Raw genomic sequence first — 21,207 nt, forward strand, 5'->3', positions numbered from 1 at the left:
TAATCAAGAGACCCTAGAACCTTTTAGAAAGGTTGACCACAGAGATGTGGCCCTGTTTTGCCTCGAGTCCCTCACGTGCCCAGAACTTGTCATGGGCAGAGCAATGGTTGAACTAGAGGATTTCTAGCATCTGGCTGTATGATCGAAGTCTTTTTCTTTCCAGTGTCCTGAGGCTAGGACTACCAGTAACCTACCCTCAAACTCTAGGAATCTTCCCAGTTTCCTGAAATAATTGTAGGAGGGACGGATCTATATCAGAAACCTTAGGAGTTAAGGAATATTGCCAGCTGGAGCTGGAATTTTATAAATAATGGCAAGACCTGGATGTGCCTGTATTCAGTTTCACCTGCCTTTTTCCTAGATGCCTTCTAGAATGCAGCATTTGTCCTTAACTCCACAGCATTTCTGAGGCTCTGATACGTTGTGTAATCTAATGCACAGAACGCAGCTACTGGGCCCAGAGCCTAGTGCACTGCTGAGCCCACAGACTCAGCTTTGGACTGGCTAGGTAGTTAAAGGACTTCTTCCCTGCCCTGTTGAGAAAGATTCTCTCCATTTCTGGCTTGACTTCTCCTCACTAGCCCTGTTTTGTGTACTAATGACAGTGTCTGAGTTTGCTTCCGTTTTTACATCAAATGCCTTCTAGCTCTCAATGTAACCTCTTTCCAAAATCTAGAATATCTCTAAAAAGGATTGATCTGGAGCCCCCCCCCCCCAAGTTTTAATAACATAATTCTTATTATTATTATGTGCTAGGTACAGTGATAGAAGCATCCACATATATTACATTATTTAATTCTCAAAACACTAAAAGGTAGGCAACATTGCATATTTTTACACATAACATTGTCAGGGTTCAAACTTTGTAAATAATTTGCCCAAGGTATACCACTAGGAAATGTTAGATCCAGGATTTATGACTAAGTTACTTCAAAGTCCACATACATTCTACTAAGTGACACTAATCTTTCCCTTCTCAAACCTACCTTCTCTTACCTTCCGTGAGAAGAAAACATGGAGATACATTAAAAAAGAGTCTTTTTACCTTTAGAATATCTCCTTCAAACACCTGAAAGCTTCGGGCTCTGAGACGGATACCCTTGCCAGCTTCTGTTTCTATTTTATAGATACACTCATGGTTATTATCGTAATTTGATGGGAAATTTGGAGAGAGTAGTGTTCCTTCGTTTCCTTGGACACTTGCTCCACATTCCGCTAAAATAAATGACATTAAAAAAAGAGGATTCAAAAGTGGAATTACTGATTTTAAGAGATAGAAACTTTAAAATCATGACAGCCCTCTCCTCTACCAAAGTAGGTTTGTTTTAAATATATCCATCCAATTCTTATAGATTGCTGATGTTTTTACTTTTATTTACCAAATTAATGGCAGAAAATATGACACATTCACCCCGTTTTCAGGATTTTCTTATTTCTCTTAATGGAGTAGCCTCGTATTACATGGATGCAATATGCTAGCCTATATAGAGTTATAGAATAAAGTGAACGTTCTTGCAGCATGACAATTCATTCTATCCATGCCTCATTTCCCCTTTGTAAAATGTCCCCACCAATTCCAGGATTCTATGAACCCCCTGTTACAGTGATGCAATTTTTCCTACATTTATATTTTGTGGTATCAACCTGGAGTAGCTTAAAGGAAATCTAATGATACACAAAACACTAAGCTTATCCTCTAACCTGTCAGAGCCCTGAACTCATTTGCATTATATCTTGGGACAGAAGTGCATTCAATGCCAATAAATATTATATTTCTTTTTCCCTGTTCCTGATGGAAGGAGAGAGTAATTCAATTCTAGGTCCAAATTTGTAAGAAGCAATCTGCAATCCATGTAAAAGTGAAAATAAATATATCTCTGCTTTTTGCTGGCCAGGAGGAGAAAGTCTCTTTACCTTTCCGTACCTGTTTTTATATCTATGAAAGTGAATGGGTTAGGATGCAATCTTTCTTTCAGCTCTAAAATTCTATGAGCCCAAAAGGACTTTGAAAAAATAAAGATTCTATAGTGTATATATATAGATTTATATACATATATATACACACTATATAATGTGTGTGCTTGTGTGTAAGTATGTTCTTTTCTAGAGAACTCATTGGAATACCATATCAAATAATTCACTGGACACTTACTATGAACCAAGCACAATGATACATAAATATTCAGCAAAAATAAGTATTAGTTTGAACAGTAATGATCAAAGTAGAAACTGAAAATCAGTAAAATATTATACATGTAAATGGGGGAGAGAGAGGAAAAGAAAAGATACGTAGGGCTTAATTTTAGAGTGGGTTGCTAAAGGATTACAAACATTTTTCTGATATCTTCTGTATGGCCACTGTCATCATTTTGATTCTTTCTGACGTCCCCTTCTCTCTGACCTTTCTTTAGCAACTAATGAAATCGTCTATACCATTAACCATAATTTTCTAACTTAGTTGGCAGAAGGAAATGGCTAGAGTCATGAACAGCTCATATTGATTTGTGCACACTGACTCTCCTAGTGTCTCCAAGCAGATGAGTGTGGGGAGAAAATCAGGGAGGAAACACATGAGAAGTTGGGTTCACTTACCCTAAACTCTTCTTAAAGAAGGGCATTAAAGGCAGGCTGTGAGATGGAGGGAGGTTGTCAAAGAAAAATAAAGAACTGATGACCCAACAAAATGTTAATGAGATTTCATAATAATTTTTCAAAAGTACTTCCATAAAGAAAAAATCATGTGTGTGTGTAGAAAGTCAAGCAGTATTTCTCTCATGCTCAAACCCTGGAATTCTTTCACCAAGGGCTCTCTTGGTGGCGTAGGGCAGTGCAAGGACTGAGTTTGGATGGGACAAGCCCTCTGGTTCTGTAGCCATTTTCTGTGTCTATACTTTGTGGGTGATATAATTCCACAATGGATCAAGGCATGAAGCAACACCTTGCAACCAAAGTCAAAGCTATAGCCTCCTCTTATCTTGTCTCCTCCACTCACCCACTAGCCATTATAATTAGGTTAGGAAAAGTGCCAAAGGCTTATAGAACTAGTGAAACAAGTAGTCTTAGCCACACATGCCAGAAAAGAAATAATTTGAAGGCTTATGGTGTGAAGGAAAATAAGGAAAAGAGAATGATTCAATAGAAGAGCTTCTTTATGTCAATATTTTACTTTTTATTAGCCAATGTGTGATCAGCATGTACATATTGTGACTGTCTGAAGCTTTTTGTGAATCCCAGAAAACATCACGTTCTTGAAGCTAATGCGTTCCTGTGTGGGACCCTTTGATTGATTGGATTGAGCTGGGGAGACTTTGATTGGATCAGTTTGGTGAGGCTTGATTCAGGGTGGGTTGTGGTTCTCTTACTGTCATCCTTTGTAAATAAATGGAGAACTGAAAACAGAGACACACAGAGAAAAAGCTACAAAGATGGAGAGAAGGAACCTAGGAGCTCAGAGAGGAACCCAGGAGAGAGGAAGCCACAGAGGAAGCAGCAGAAGCTGAAAGAGATGAACCCTGGAAGAGAGGGGAGACACAGGTCCCATGCCTAATTATCCACAGCTGAGCTTGGGGAGAACTTGAGCCTGGTAGAGAAGGCAGAGACCAGACTAGCAAAACCTTCATTTTGTCTTGCTATTTGGCACAAGTCCAGGTTTGCCAGCTTCCAACGCTTGGCGAGACAGCAGCTCTGATGATGCCTTGATTTGGACATTTTCACAGCCTCAGAACTGTAAACTTTTAACCCAATAAATTCCCATTATAAAAGTCAACCCATTTCTGGTATATTGCATTGACACTCTGAGCAAATTAAAACACATATATAAAAGTGGCTATGTTCATTTGGTAATTTCTCTGGCAAATGATGCACAAACACATTTATTTCCCTTCCCTGTCTCTCTTTTTCCCCCCTCTGTTCTATACTTTCATAAATCAGAGAATTTCTGCCCTGTATGGCAAAAAAATGAAACGATTTTGTGAATGCATGCAAATGTAGTCATTCTAAAACACTTTTGGTAAAATTACTGAATGAACTGAAGATTAATTTTGTCTCTATTTATTTTTAAAAACATACATTAGTTTTTTATTAGAGTCATTGTAGGTTTATTGAAAAATCATGCAAAAAATACATAGTTCCCAAATATCCCCCTCTCATGTACAGTTTTCCTTATTATTAACATTTTCATTAGTGTGGAAATTCTGTTACAATTAATGAAACAATATTACTGTAACTATGCTATTTATTTTAGCCCACTGTTAACATTAAGATTCATTCTTTGTGTTATACAGTTCTGTTTTTTTTTGCTTGTTTGTTTTTTATTGATACATATTAATAAAGCATAAATCCATCCAAAGTGTGCAATCAATGGTATTCGGTAAAATCACATATTTATGCATTCACCACTTTGATCATTCTTAGAGCACTTTCATTATTCCAATAATAATAATAATAAACAAAAAACAAACAAAACATCACCTATCAATCTCTCTATGCTTCCCTGCCATACACAGCTGTTATTCTTTTTCACTTCCTCTAGTATATTTGCATTTATATTTTGTAAAAAACAATCATATATGCGATATCACACCTATTTGTGTTTTACATGGGCTTTTACTAATTTATACAGTCCTGTGTTATGGTTTTTAGTTTATCTTCTGGTAATATACATGACCTTAGACTTTCCCTTTCACTGACGTCACACCCATATACTAGCACTGCTAGTTACAAACACCATGGTGTACTTTCACCACTTCTATTCATTTCCAAAGATTTACAAACAACCTTTTTTATCCATTCTGCACAGATTATTCCTCAGCTTTCCATTCTTTACCCTGCTATTTACTGGTGACCTATATTCTAATTATTAACTGCATGAGTTTACAAAGTATATTTAGTTTATAATAGTACAATCATACAGTATTTGTCCTTTTGTGTCTGGCTAGCTTCACTCAACATTATGTCCTCCGGGCTCATCCATGTTGCCATATGTTTCATGACTTCATTTCTTACTGCTGCATATTATTCCATCATGTGCATACACCATGATCTGTTTATCAGCTCATCAGTTGATGGACAGCTGAGTTGTGTCTAACTTTGGCAATCATGAATAATGCCGCTATGAATATCAGTGTGTGGAAGTCTGTTAATGTCACTGTTCTCAATTCTTCTGGATATATACCTAATGGTATTGCTAGGCCACATGGCAAGTCTATATTCAGCTTTCTTAGGAACTGCCAAACAGTCCTCCACAGTGGCTGTACCATTCTACATTCCCACCAACTGTGAATAAATGTTCCTATCTCTCCACATCCACTCCAACATTTACAGTTTTCCACCTTTTTAACAGCAGCCTGTCTAATAGGTATGAAATGATATCTCATTGTAGTTTCGATTTGCATTTCCCTAACTGCTACTGATGGTGAACATTTTTCCATGTGTTTCTTTGCCATTTTTCTTTCTTCTTTGAACAGTTGTCTTTTTGAGTCTTTTGCCCATTTTTTAATCAGATAGCTTGTCCTTGTCTTTTATTGTTGAGTTAGTTGCATGCTATTTTTGTATATCATGGATATTGAATCTTATTAGATATGTGATTGCCAAACATTTTCTCCCATTGAGTCGGTTGCCTTTTCACCTTTCGACAAAGTCCTTTGAAGTGTGAAAGTGTTGAATTTTTGAGGAGGTCTCATTTATCTATTTTTTTCTTTTGTTGTTCATGTTTTGGGTATAAGGTTTAAGAAACAACTGTCTACCACAAGATCTTAAAGATGTTTTCCTACATTTTCTTCTGGTTTTATAGTTGTCACTTTTACAGTTAGGTTCATGATAAAAGAATTCAGTTACTATGGGACCTAGGCCACCAAGATAGTATTGATTAGTTTGATTGTTTGTTTGAATCATTAAATAGCAAGGGCACTTTTGCTGGTGAAACAGTTTGGAATTTATTATAGGTATAGCCCCAACAAGAGAAATCAAAATATTTAAGAATGGACATGCAATGTTGGGCATCTAGGAAGAGAAGTTGCTGTAACTTGTCTACTATTTTCATAGCACAACTCTTAGGGTCACTTGCCTTCATATCAGATCTTCATTCATCCAGGATAACCAAATTGGCAAATTCAGGCAGTGTGTTTTTAAAGAAAGAATCAGCCTTTAGCAGGAAGAGCCTGTCAGCTCCAACCTCCCCAAAGGATTGGGAGGTCAGAGTTGGTCAGTGCTCATCTTACATGTGCCTATTTCTGGAGAAAGCTCAGCAAAGAGAATGACCTGGAGAATGCACTGATAGTTAACGTCATTCTGGAATGAGTGAGGTGCTTGGTTCCCAAAATGTTTTCACTCTAGGGATTTGATATGAAAATCGATATCTGGGGTGCAATAAATGGAAAAGATTGCAGACATTTAAATGAAAATGACAAGCACTCTACGTGGAAGGAAACCTACATAAGTCAGCAAAGCCTGTTAAAAATGTCTGTACTCACCATCCCAAAGGCTATTTCCATATCTAACAGGACGCAGAGAAGACTTTGGCTGATATATACCTGGTCCCATCAGCTGTTCTGTTAGCATTTGTTACAAAAGTTGGATCTTATAGAACAGAAGAAGATATTTGGATAAAGCTATTTAAATTTATTCAACTTTTAATGTGACTACTTCTTTTTCTTTTTTAAATTGATTGAATCTTAATTTTTCTCTCTCTGGTCTAGATTCTAAAATTATAAAAATGTTTTATAGATGTTATCTTGTTTGTTTTGCAAGAACTTTGTAAGATGGGGCAGACATTAATGTTCTCATTTTATATACAGGAATCTGGTGTTCAGAGAATTGAAATTACAGCAGAAATTAGGGGACTGAGATTTGAACAAGATATTCTGATGTCAGTGTAGTACTTCTTAAATATTAGCAAAATGATTATTCTTAGGCAATTAAAGTTTGGAGAAAAATAGTTTTAAATTCCACAAACAATTTATGTAAATAATCATTAAAAATGGTAATGATTCAGACATTAATGAATTTTTTAATTTTTTTTTCTTTTCTGAAGAAACACTTTTTAAAAAAGCCAAAAATAACTTAAGAAAAGAAAAAGAGCAAAACATTGTGTGTCTTTTCCTTGCTCCTTGAAAGAAAAAGAGGAGAGTTCAAATTTAATAAAGATATAGGATTGAGAAGAAAGCCACTGAATTCTGGTAACTGGAAAGTGGAACCTAGTCACAAATATCAGGAATTTTTATTTGAAAATGAATTTGATGTTGTTTGTCTGAGAAAACTTTCAGAGGATCCTTTTTCTATGGCTATAATAACTGAAGCTGTGTTATTTTTGTTACCATATGTTTGAATATATCAGTCATAGTAAGCATTGTGGCTGGTGGATGCTGACTATGAAGTATGGGCAATCTTTGATCAGTCATCCTCTGTGGGGAATAAGTCATGATTGAAATAACAGGAGGTAGTGGTCTTCTGGTCACCATCAGATCATCCAGAGATGCTGCCAGTCTTCTTTCTTGATTGAATGTGGTCAAGAGGATGGAGGGAGGATTAGAGAAGGTAAGGGGTAATTAATTGACTACACTGATAATTCCACACAGCCTGACTCCAAAGTGTGAGGCTAGAGCTTTGCCACTCTGGTCATCTGAAAATTACCAGATATCACACTGGGCCTTCTGGGAGGCATTACCTAGGAGAGGAAAGACAAGAAAAGCCATCTCCAGTTAGTTTCACCCATCAGCCCCACCACTGTGTTCTTGCAAAGGAAATGCTTTCTCCTTCCCCCAGGCAGGGGGTCTGTAACATCTGTGTACCTTCTGGAAGGTTTCTGCTTTTGTGAACTGCAGATTTTATTCTCTTGTTTCCAGTTACTTGAATTACCTTTCCTTGGTTTTCACAGCACTCCGGTGTTTTGCTTTTCTCCTCCTTGACAAAGTTGCCACATAGAGATTTTTTTTCCAGTCTCAGTAAGAGTATTATTATTTTAAGTTAGAATTAATCCATCTAGATAAAGCTGTGTATAGTTTTATGAATCACACACTTTCCTAAGTTCTTTATATATATTTACTCATTTAATCCTCATAGCAACCTAATACAGTAGGTTAATAAGCCCCTTTTATAGATGAAGAAACTAAGAAATAGAATAAATTAAAATGTAAATGACTTGACAATAGTCACACAGCTAGTACAGATTATTGACTTAATATAAACCATAAACATGTATGACTAGAATTATGCCTTATCAATAGCCTAAAAATACTGAATATATTTTATAGTTAATAATTCATAATATGTATAATTAGTAATAATGAAACAAGCAAAAAAGAGTTTATTCATTTAGAAGAATATATTTTTAATTACTTTTATTTATGACAGTTTTATTAATTGGAGGTTATATTTTACTTTGGCTTTTATGACTAACTATATAATTGCATTTTATAAAACACCAAAAGTTAGGTGTAGAAAGGAAAATTTGACATTTGAATTCATGAGAAAAAGAACCAAACCTAAAAGTGTCATTTTACGTATCTTTTATTAGAATTGTGATTCTCTGATTATTAAGAAAAAAAACAGATAAATGTAAAGTACAAGTCGGAACTATACAGAAAAATAAAGATGGGGAATTAATGGGTCAGTTGCAACTGATAATCCTATGTAGACAGAAAATGCTGCTGGTTTAGTTTGCAGAAAGATAAGAGTAGAAGCAAATAACCAGGTCTTTAATTCCCCCTAGATTTAATTTACTATCTCTCACTCCAAGAGAAAGCCACCTACTAGGATCAATGCAACTATTTCTTATAACTTGAGTATCAATTAAAATTTCTAAATTAATATTCAATAATTATTCACTTATACAACACATATCTGTGAACCAAATGTAAGTGTAGTCTTCCTCTGAAACATGACCAATATGTTTAAATGTAGAAACCAAGGATTTCACTATTCTGTAGTGTGGTGTATAACTGGAAGATAGCCTTTGCAGATGAATTTTCCTATATGGGTAAGCAATTGCTCATAGAGTACACAAACCTGATACTTTAATCTATTTCAATGCACTGTTTTATTTAACAAGTATAGAGGATATACCTCATTACTGTTTTCCTTATATTTGTTTTTCTTTATATTCTTCAAAGACTTTCATGAAAATTACCAGATAATTTCTTTTTTTTCTTTTAATCCATGAATATTACATATTTCTTGGATTTTAAACAATTATCTCTGTTGGTGCTAACATTCTTCAAGTGAGCATGTTTGTTGTGGTTGTTGTTTTTGTTTTGTTTTGTTTTGTCTTTTCTGATTATAAGCAAAAGTCAGTAAGTAGCACTGATAATTTAAAGGCTGAGCCTTATCAGCCATGATATCTTGGTTCATTGTTGAACTTGATACTCTAGCAAGGACAGCAGCACCAAGGTCATGGTGAGAAATGGGGGTGAGAGAACCAGGAATAGCAAATGTGGACAAGGTGCAGGTGCAGAAACAAAGGCAGCGTTTATGACTTTATAGAATGATGGAAGCAGAGGGTCATTCGAGATAACCAGAACTGGCTGAAAATCTAGACTGAACCAGTTAGAAGGGAATTCTGTGATTTATGGCATCCAGATGGGAAGTTGCTAGAAGAACTTGGATCAGTCAAGTTATGATTAAGGACTGTTTGTAAAAGAAGAAAGATTTTAAAAGAAAACAATCATATCTTAAAGACTACAAAGAAAAGTTGTGCAAAGATGGATTCGTAAAGCAAATTCTAGAATTCCAGGATGAGAGGAAACCTTTGAAAATTCTAATAAGTAATTGTAAAGCAAATAAAATGTAATACTACTTTGCCCAATTGGTTAGGGTCATTGTATTTTCTTTTGGTTTACTTGTCACTTACATAGAGTATAAGTGCCACGTGATTTTTATACATATTGCATCATCTAATAATCATAACGACTCTATAAGGTAAGTTTCAATATTAAACTCATTTTACAGATGAAGAAACTGAGTTTTTAATGAACTTGCTGAAGTTCACAGAGGTGGGAAGTAGTAATGCTAGGATTTGAAAAGAGGCAATTGGATTCCAGAATATGCAATTAGCTATGTTTATTAAGGCACAATATTGATAAATATATATATATATAAATAATTTATAGATACTAAGTATTCCAAGAGGTATGCATAGAAACAGCTCTGTAATGGTAGGAAAATTAATCTGTCAATGAAAACATATGCTCTGAATCTTTTATGTTAATATTTCACAAAATGTTCTATGATAAATCATGGAAACCTTCATTAGTATACTTTCTTGAGGCATTTCTTAGGACAAATGTGTTTTTCAACTAAATTTACACATGATATACAAAAATATATCAATCAAAAAAGGTGAAATGTGTCAGAGAATAGAATGGCAAACTAAACCCCGAGATTCTGTCTCATAGGAAATAATGAAAGAAAATATGGTCCTAGCATTAAAGCAGGAGATGCTCAGAAAATTACAAATATTAAATTGTTCAAAATTTCAAAAATTCTTTGATCTTGATTTAAAGCATCCATTTTAAATCCCTATTGCCAGGGAGGATTAAATGTTCCATTTTGAAGTTATTTCAAGTATCCATTTAATATTCCTTAAAGAGGAATGTATATAATTTTAAATATGAATCACATATTAAAGAATCTACTAAAATTGTAATTAAAATTAAAATTCCATTTAAAATTTTGTACTAGAACTAAATATAATTTAAATAACTGAAAGGAGACAATTGGTTTTTCAGAAAATTCTTCTTTACAAAGTCAACTACCTATAAAAAGCTAACTTTAGATCTGCATGAACTAATAAATATTCAATATTTAGAAGAAGAAGAATATTGGATATAACTTATTACTTATTTGTTTATAAAACAGTAGGTGAAAATATATAGTCACTCAACCTGCCTATTAAATATGCTAAAACTGAAATCAAATTTTACTGCCTAAGAAACTACTCCACCTAAATATTATTGAATCTATCCAGTGTCTCATATTTCACAAAGAAACTTCTTGGTATAATGACTGGAAATAAAGGTGTAGTGTTGTAGCTATTAAAATTTGGGGGAAATTGTTGTGGGACCTTTGACATTTCAAAATTGACAATACAACCAATTTTCATTAATTTAAGTAATGCCTTTGAGGCATTATTTGGAAAGCACAGAAATATGAAAATAGTTTAAGAGAAGGGGGCAGAAAATCCACCTTCTTTCTACTCTGAAGCAAGTTTACTGTGTTCACTGTAACAAATTAGTAAATCTTGTCCATAACAGAGAAAATCTCTATCACTTAAAATATGCAATTCCATAGTCACTCACAAAGAATTTGAGTCATAAAAAAAGTTTTCCCTAATTTTTCTATTCCATTTATTTTCCTATAAATCTTTATTTCTGTAGTTTAGTGCTATTCTTGGATCATCTATGATTCAGCATAGATCAAAGTTTTAATTTTTAATTTGGTTTCAAATTTCTAACCAAGAATTAAAGAAATAAATAGAAATAGTAGAGTGGTTGGCATAGGAAAATATATTTAAATAAATTTCTGTCAACAATTTAAAACTAAATTTAGTTTATCGAAATGCAGGCAGAATGTTTTAATTATGCCTCTTTGAAATATTATAATGCATTGAAATAGTTTAAGAAGTAGTACTGTTGTTTCCTTTTTTTTTATTATTTTATTCCACCTGAGGACTTTAAACTTTTTCCACTAAATTGTGTTAATAAAGTTATCTAATAAGAGGGTAACTTTCATTCATTTTTTCTTCGTTCACAAGATTTTATTTAGTACTTACTCTGATGTAGATATACAGGCTCATCATACCCTGCCTGTGAAAATTGTTTGTTTAAGAATTCTAGTGAATTATCTGCATTGTAACTGCTAACTCTGCCTCTACATTCCCATAAAATATCATAAGGCTTCTTTGTTGAATTAGTTTTTCCTTGTTTTGAACAGATGTGTGGCTTGGTTCTTAAATGTTTTAAGCCACTGAGAACATTTGGGCAATTTTTTCTTTAAGTTGCAAATTAAAAAAAAATGTACATACATGCATAATGCAAATGCAAAGAGGTGGCACAAGCAAAGCATGAGCAGGTCTAGAGGGGAATAGCACATCATAGAGTGCATCGTGACACTATTTTCATCAACTGAAACAAATAATTCGGAAAAAATAGTCTTAAAAGGAATAAATGCATGGATTATTTTTCTTTCCTTTATGAGTGGACTGTTAAAGAGGAAAATTGTTCTTATCTCTCATGCTCACTAGAAATTGTGTTTATGATCAGACATTTATTAGAGAAAGGTAAAATAACGTGCTAATAATTCAGTAGAAATTCGACAGAAGTCACCTGTGATCTTTGGAATGGACTAACAACTTTCGGCTATGGATAAATCCTTCTTATATCTGTGATTTTAAAGGAAGAAATATAGACTCAGAGTGCTACTGAATCCAATTTTTTAAGGTCAAGGAAGCAACTCATAAATGAGATAATCTTTGTTTATTCGACAAACAGTTATTGCATTAGGCAGAGAGCTACATCTTAGGATGTTAGCCTCCATTGTAAAGGAATTGCCATTCTAGTGGGACTGACAAAGAAAAGAAGTCCATTTTAACAGTGAGAGTAGCTATCATGGAAGATCATTCCTCATCTAGTGGGAAAGGGGGTAACAAATGAGGTGAGTCTCAAAAAACAGGAAGAATCAGCCTCATGGAAAAGTGGGAGTGGAGCAGCATGCAAAAATGCACACAGTTTAAAAAGAACCATAGCACTGTGTGGAACTGAGAAGACTTTATTAGGACTGTGCATAAATGAGTAGGTAAAAGCTGGGCAAAAATTTGGAGACTCTCAGAAACCAATGAATAAATAGCCTATTATGTCACGATAAAGAGTTGAGAGACAGTGTGTTCTAAATATTAGGGGGTCGACTCAATAGGTTCTATATTAAAGGGGATAAAATGGTGAGACATTCATTTCGGAAAGGTCATTGTGGGAGCCGTGGCACCACATCTGTCCTGGAGCCACAGAGAAGTTTCAGGAGGTAACTGATGAGCATCTATTCAGGACTGAGCCTGAGAGGATAGAGAGGAGGGACCTGATTTGAGAGCTGTTGTCGAGGCAGGGTCCATTAGACGTAGTAACTAATGCGATGTAGAGAAAGGGAATTTGGCACCCAGATGTACACATTGCTCAGATGGTGGATTTTAGCACCATTAAAAGCAGAGGTTCTGAAGGAAGGGAGAAAGAATAAGTTCAACATGGAGCATTTGGGGGACACTGGAATTATCCTGCAGGACACTGCAATGACGAATATAGGTCATATACATTTCGTCAAAACCTGTAAAAGTGTGTAGGACAGAGTGTAAACTATAGAGTAAACTCTAGTCCACAGTCAATAGCAATGCCTCAATATGAGTTCATCAATTGTAACAAATGTACCACGTGTTATTGTGGGAAAGTGTGGGAGGGGGAGGTGGTGGAGCATATGGGAATCCCCTACATTTTTTAAGTAATTTTATATCATCTAAAGCTTCTGTAAAAATTTAAAAAATTAAAAACAAAACAAATTTGTTTACAGGTATCTTGCAGTCAGATGGACCGGAAGGAAAATCACTGAACAGAAAGCAGCATACAAAAGGCAAAATATGTGAAGAGCAAATCCACCTCCTCAGCGTGCTTTCTCAGTATGCAGTGCTTAAGCGTCCGGATTTCAAGCCTCCTGGGTTCAAATCCTTCTAGCTCTGTATGTAGCCTTCGGAAACCTTTCTAGTATTTCCGGATTTTAATATTCTCATCTGCTAAATGGACTTGGAAATACTAGTGCCTACTTCATAGATGTCTTGGGGATTAAAAAATTTAATTCATGTGAAGAACTCAGAACAGCGCTGGGCCTAGAATAAGTGCTCAATAAGTTAGCTATTAGTTCAGATAGAGTCATTTAGTATTTCTTATTTAAACAAGGGAAAAACCTGAATGACCAGATAAACACAGAATAATCAGAATATTGAATCAAAATAAAAATGACAACAGCAAATTGAATATTGTAATCAATAGACTAACATATGTTACCTATCAAGAACAATGTTTCGATTTCACTGAGTTGGGAGTTTCTTCCAAATCTTAACCTACACAGGTCAGAAGTTTGTAAGCTGCAGAGTAGATTCTAGGTAACTCTGGGAATCCTGAGAATTATCTATAAAATACTATAATATTTTGGAGTTGAGACTGTGTTCAGTACTTGTACCCAAGCTCTCAAAAAAAAAAAAAATGGGGGGGGGAGAGGTGGGGTGGGGATGGTAGGGTTCAATGGGACCTCATATATATATATTTTTAATGTAATATTATTACAAAGTCAATAAAATTAAAAAAAAAGAAAACCTCTATTTTACAAGAAAGTCAGATTGTAAAAATAATAGACATGTGTCCTAGCAAAAAGATGATTTGGCTCATGTTCATTTTTAATTTTTTATTACAATAAAGTTCTAATTATCTATCTATGGCTCATTGAAATGCAAAAAGGCAGCACTATCATTTGAATCACATAACCTTACATAGTGCTGATAACTGATGAGATTATATGCTAAGATTTTAATATTTCCTATGGATAATGAAATCTTGTTTTCCAACCTTCATCTTGTTTGTCCACTGACAATATTAGTGTGGAAAGTATGTATGGATTCCCCATGTTCGAAAATAATCTCTAATTTCCTTTATTTCTTTGCTAAGAATTTATGGCAATTTTCTGTATTTTTAAAGAACAGATGTAAAACCCATCATTTGCTGAGCAAAGTGGCTAAGTGGCAGGTATTAGATGTTGTCTTTGAATTAAATGATAGATCCTCTGGATGTGCTGTAAAATTCCATATTTAAACCATGATAATTTCCCCAATTCTCCTCTGTCTCTGCTTAATTCCTTACATTAGCATAGATTCCCCAGCTGATTAAATCACCATTCCACTGAATCCTAATAGGATCATGTTAGCACAGTACCTCATTTTAAAGTAATAAAAATTTCTATTACTTTTTAGAATTAACTCTTGGATTCTTCAAGAATACTTAAAAATTAAATTCAGATATCTATAATGGCCACTTATTGAGTATGCAACAATTATCTAATCAAAGAACTAAACTGACGGGCAAAGAGAATAATATTTTAAATTGTCACCATCATTAGCCCAAGGTAGTCATACTGGTTTTAATCAATGTAATTACCCGATGGATTACTACAGCCTGGCTTTGTCTATTTTTCCTTTTGATCAAAGGTATTTTCAGGTCCATGTATTCTTTTTTCCATAAATGTGTTTGACACATGCTTTAGTTTCACTTCTCTTCGACCCTACACTTGTAGAATGCAACGAGACTTGTTTTATATGAGAGAACCCAAACCCAAAGCAGTTAAAGCGATTTTGCCAACGAGTGAGCAGAGTTGGGCTGGATGTCCAGCTCTGCTGACCCCTCTTCTGCGCCTGCCCAGCCGCTTCCTGCTGTGTGCCATGCCCTGTCCCCAGCTGGATGAATGAAATGAAAGCATGTGACCACCTACCCACACACCTTGGCAGAGGTGCGCTCCACACACGACGGCCCCCACCCAGGCAGGTAAGCTTGGTTGCACCTTCTAAGCGATATCCTGGGAAGCAGGAGAAGGTCAGGGAGTCTCCAACTCCAAAATGAAAGCCAATTCTTCGGCTGAAGGCAGGTACTCCAGGATCGTCACATGGCTCTAGGTCATATTCTGAGACAGGAAGAGACAGTGTCAGTTTGTGGGAATTTGGCGACTCGACAATTATTTATCAAGAAGGAAAAGTGATACTGCTAAAACAAACCAATATGTATTTTTCTTCCAACTCTGTTGTAGCAGTTACTTGGATTGTTTTCATTTGTATTATGAACCCATTTTTGACAAATGGTATGAAATTATAGCATATTTATAATAGATATATAATCTATAACAGAATAAAGTAGGTAGGTCCATTTCAAAACTGTCAGTTTGGGAGTATGAAGTTATTTTATTGGATATTTCTAATTGCTAAAATCAGTTCTTGCACTCTTCCTAGAGGTAAAAGATAACCAATACATGGAAGACAAAATAAAAGCAATGTCAAAGGGTTACATGGATAGAAAGTTTATTATGGTCAATTTCATCTCAAAAAGATATCTCTGTATGACACCACCAAAGTTTTCACTGCTTATTTTCAATATATAAACCATGCTTTATTGCAATGTAATGCAAAACAAGATTCTGTTAAGTACTATAAATCTCAGGAAAAAGGATGAATCTAGTTAAAAGAAAAGGAATAATGTCTGCCTTATTACTGTGTTTGGGGATCATGCATCCAAAATACTGGTTATTTGTGTTTTTGCCATATCCTTTAAAGCCAACTCTTTCAAACCTTAATATATGAGCACAATTGTACTTTAGTTGTCATAGGTGTCCTGACCCATTATTAAGTCCATGCTTTTGTCAATGGGTGTTGGGGACTGAATTGTGTCCCCTACAAAAGCTATGTTCAGGTCTCAGCCTCTTGTCCTGTGGGTGTGGGCCTGTTTGTAATTGGACCTTTGAAGATGTCGCTAGTTAAGTTGTGCCCAAGTTGAATGAAGGTGAGTCTTAAACCAACATGACTGAAATTCTTATCAACATAGGAAACTGGGCACAGAAAGAGAAGTTATAGGAGAAGTCCTTTGAATCCAGGAGAGAAAGAAGACATCATCAAGTGCATTGCCATGTGATGGAAAATCCAAGGAACCCTTAGCTCAGATTGTCAGCCACCCAGAAGATACCAATCCTAGCACCAGGAATCAGCCTTCTAGCCTGTGAAGTCATGAGCCAATAGATAACTGTTGTTAAGCCAACTCTGACAGTTTGAAGTTCTTTTATGAATTCCAGAAAGGAAAATAGTATGTCTTTGAATGAATCCATTCCTGTGGGTATGAGGCTTTTTGATTGGACTACGTCAGGGAGGCGTGAGCCAGCTTGGGTCTCCACCCTCTTGCTGGGTCTTATGGAAATGAAAAGGAAGAGACACACAGCGAGAAAGGAAGCTACGATTTTTTACCTTGCAATGTGAGAGAGGGCTCGAGGATCGCTAGCAGCCAAAGCTAAAGCACCAAGCCCCCAAGAGGCTGGATCCACTGAGTAGCTCAAGGATGATGAGACCAGCCCGCTGTATGCCTGATAGCCACATGGCAGGACACCAGGATCAACAGGTGACTTTGGTGAGAAAGCAGCTCTAATAGGGCCTTGATTTGGATATTTTACAGCCTAGCAACTGTAAGCTTTTACCCTAATAAATTTCCCATTTTAAAGGCCAACCCCTTCCTGGTACTTTGCATCAGCAGCCCTGTAGCAAACTAAGATGCCACCCATTGTGTGGTATTTGCACTAAGCAGCTAAAAAATTAAAACTATGGGAAATTAGAAGGAGTGTACGGGAGTGCCTATTAGTTTTGTTTTCTCTTTCTTGCTATTCTCTCAATCCGTAATAGCCATACTAGGGGTTGGAATGGTGGGGAGAGCATTAGAGAAGAGATATATTTGGAAGATCAATTAAAGGATGAGTATTATTGCAATGTGGGGCAAATAAAGGAGTTTTCCAGGCTTTTGTGAAAGAGAAAACACGTAGAAGATGATGCTGATCTTTCTAAAAATATTGCCTTCACCTTGTAATAGTCAACCATCATTAAATTCTCCTAACTCTAAATTATAGACTCAATATTCTCAATGAACATATTAAATCCAACCCATCCATTTTTTCTTCACTATTTTTTAAGTCTGATCTTCTTTTCTACGTCTATTACCTATTTCCTGGACTATTACCACAGCCCCATAGCTGGACTCCCTGCCCAAAATCTCACTCACTTAATTACTGAACCATCTCTGATGTACCTGCCTTCTGTATTCTCTTTGTTCTGTCCTTCATTTAGGCAAAAATTTACTCTGGATCTTTAAGAATTTCAAATTAATATGACCACTCTCTAAAGATAGTCATTAATTTGCCCAAGAAGGGAAAAAACATAGACAATATTATTTAATTAAATATTTATTGGACTACTATCATACACAGAACATAGTAATAGAATACATAGAATATACTAAAATAGAAATGTCACAACCCAAGACCTCTGTATCACATCTTGCAGATGTCATTCTCCTCCCATCTATGTTATTTTCTGCATATATTCTGAATTCAAATCATCTTTCCTGAGATTCCTTCAAAACCAATATAAAACTCTTGCCAGATGAGAGCATAATTTGATATTCTTTTATGCTCTACATAGTTCTCATTTAGAGGAACACCATAACATCATGAATCCTTGCTTTACATATATTTTTATTTCATACTTCACACGATATACTCTAAAAAATTTCTACTGGGATTCAAAGCCTCATGCAATACCATGAGGTCTGAAGGTGTTATTAGCTTTAGTCACCTATGTCAAGATAAATATGTTTTCTAGTGCATTGTCATTTGTTCCCTATTATACAATGCATATCTGCACTATATGTATTTCCATTTAATTTAACTCACAATAATTTTAATTTAACAACAATAACAACAACAGAAAGTATTGCCCTCAAGATTCCATCTTCTCTCCAACTCAAGGATTTTGTTCTTACCATTCCTTTCTTTCCTTTTCTTCCTCAAAAATCTTGGCTCATTCCGATCCTCATAAAAACATATGTGTAGGGCCCATTTTAAGAATGAGATAAACAAATCTAATGAAACCAACCAAATGAATAAATAAAAAACACACCATTTACCTCACAATCACTCCAGCCATCACACCATTTCTCTGGTTACCTTTTATACCAACTCTTCAAAAGAGTTGCCTGTACCTTCCGTTTTCTTGTCCATTCTTCCCAACACCTTTTCATCTCATATGTTCAGTGTTTCTTCCACAGCTCTCCATGCAATCAATCTTTACCAGAATAACTGTGATCTCCAGATGTCCAAATGCAATGATCAATTCTCATTCCTCTTACTCAGCTTCCAAGTAGGTTTTGATACATTGACCGCTCCCTCCTTTCTTTAAAGGTTCCCTCTCTTGCCTTCCAGGGTACTGATTCCTCCTCATAAAACGATGCTGGTCCCACCTTCTCAGTGGAGCCATATGGATCCTCCCTGTCTCCTCAACATCAGAATGCTGGGCCCCAGAGCTTAAAATGAAAACCTTTCTCTCTTTTTATTTATGCTCACTCTTTGGATTATCCAGTCCCGTGCTTTAGTTTTCCTCTATACATGATGACTCTTAACTATTTTCTTCTCTAATTTGACTCTATTACCTTAAATCAAGACTCTTGACAACTTCCTTGATAAATAATATACATTTCATGCCTAAAATGTGCAAATAAAATTTATGTTTCCCCCCAAACCTGCTTTACTTACAGTGTTTGCCATACAACACTCTTCCTCATTTAAGTCAAACCCCTATAGATTATCCCTGATCCCACAGTATATTTCTTACTATTCATTCAGTCCCAGCCAATCTGGTCAGCTCTATTTCTAGCACCATCCTACCTCTAGCACCATCACCACTGTCCACGCCACCATCTCTTGTGCGGATTGTGCATAACAGGTTTTAAGGCCACATATTACTTAGAATAAGCTCTAGAAAAGGTCAGATCATGATAAAGAATCTTCAGATCCTTCGAATACCTTGCTCTTTTTTTTTTTAATTTCAAAATTAACCTCCAAATCATTTACATGACCTACAAAGCCTTAAGTGATCTGCCTTCATAACTCACTAACTTCATCCCCTACCATTTCATCTTTCAATTGCAGGAATCCACCCACACCCCTCTCCTTGTTTGTCCCTGCTACTTAAGCTTTTCCTTCTGCTGAGAACACTCCCCTCCACAGATTGGCCTGTCTTGCTCTTTCACTTCATTGTAATTGGTGTCTGCTTATCAGAGGGACCTTGCCTGACAACTCTGCATGATTCAGCATCTTTTGTCTCTATCTCCTTGACCCGTTTTATTCTTTCTCATAGCACTGCCTACTACTATCTCTTCCACTGGAAAATAGGTGTTACAAAGGCAGGTAGTTTGCTTTATTCACCACTATATCTACATAACCTAGAATAATGTTTGATATATTGTAGATGCTCAGTAAATATTTGTTGAATGAAAAACATTAAAGGACAAGTGTATTATACTCTTTCCTAGGAACTGATGATACAACAATGGAAGAGGCACAATGCCTTTGTTTGAAGAATCATAATATAGTGAAGCAGACAGAAAAATAATGGTTGAAAACACATAATTTAGATCTTTAAATAGTGCTTTAGGAATAGAAGAAGGAATAATGTCTGCTAGGGAAGAGAGAAACCTGCATATGACCTGAATGAAAGGAATTCTGTTCAATGAAGACTAAAGGAAAGGTCACTGAATGAATGGAAAATTGCACATGCAAAGGCACAAATTTGCCCAATTTCTTATAGTAGAGAGAGACCCATAATTCATATTAATTCACATCAAGATGGCATTCAAGAAGTAGAATCCTAGCTGGAGCAGTGGAGGGAAGCTGGGACTGTCAAGCATTTCCTTTTAGCTATCAGTAACAAACCAAATAGAGAGTAAGGAAGGGTTGCAGCTCTATCTAAATATATTTGGAAAGGGAAGTCTTTTTCCACAATATTCCATTAACATCTGCAGAAATGTTGACTGCAAAATTCAATCAGAAAATGCTGCTGAATAAAATCTTCTAAAATTAATAGAAATAAACTAGACTACCAAGAAAAGAGGGAAGGTATAAAAGCAAATTAATTGCATTTTATACAAACATCAGAAAAGTCCCCAGAAGGATAAACTCTTCATTTGCACAATAAAGTTGCTATTTATTTGAACACTTAAAAAATAAACTACATTGTATTAGTGTCACTGGCTGTCCTGTACATTAGAGAGCCTTTGAAATTGAAGACCCAGTTTCAAGGCAAAATCTCTTGAAGTGGAATTATTTCTTTAGCATATCTAAAAGACATGTTTACTTTAAACCTGGCTCTGCAATCAAAGGCATGTTATTTTGAGTATTAAAGGACTCTCTGTCCTTGTATGTGACACAGTCAAGATTCAAGTGATTTATTCTACAAGTTTAATTTATAATTTTCTATAGGTTGTGTATAAATTAATTGTTCTAAGTATTCACACACTGTTAGCACTTTAGTTGAAACATTCAAAAATATTTAAAAGGTTCTCCAAAGAGCTTTGAAGACCCAGACAAGCATGCTTCGTTCTTGCTGTT

The 21,207-nt window shown here is 35.4% G+C and overlaps 1 protein-coding gene across 1 annotated transcript in view; it reads right to left on the bottom strand.

Annotated features, from left to right (window-relative positions):
• Positions 1-21,207, bottom strand: part of CSMD1 (CUB and Sushi multiple domains 1) — a 2,093,507-nt gene that overhangs the window by 412,675 nt on the left and 1,659,625 nt on the right. Inside the window, exons 21-22 of the mRNA XM_058288018.2 lie at positions 15,511-15,699; positions 1,046-1,215 (exon numbers count right to left, since the gene is read on the bottom strand). Of these exons, the coding sequence (XP_058144001.1) occupies positions 1,046-1,215; positions 15,511-15,699 (359 nt within the window). The remainder of the gene's footprint in view (positions 1-1,045; positions 1,216-15,510; positions 15,700-21,207) is intronic.

The sequence above is a fragment of the Dasypus novemcinctus genome, chromosome 25 (genome assembly GCF_030445035.2).
Source record: "Dasypus novemcinctus isolate mDasNov1 chromosome 25, mDasNov1.1.hap2, whole genome shotgun sequence".
Classification (NCBI taxonomy): domain Eukaryota; kingdom Metazoa; phylum Chordata; class Mammalia; order Cingulata; family Dasypodidae; genus Dasypus; species Dasypus novemcinctus.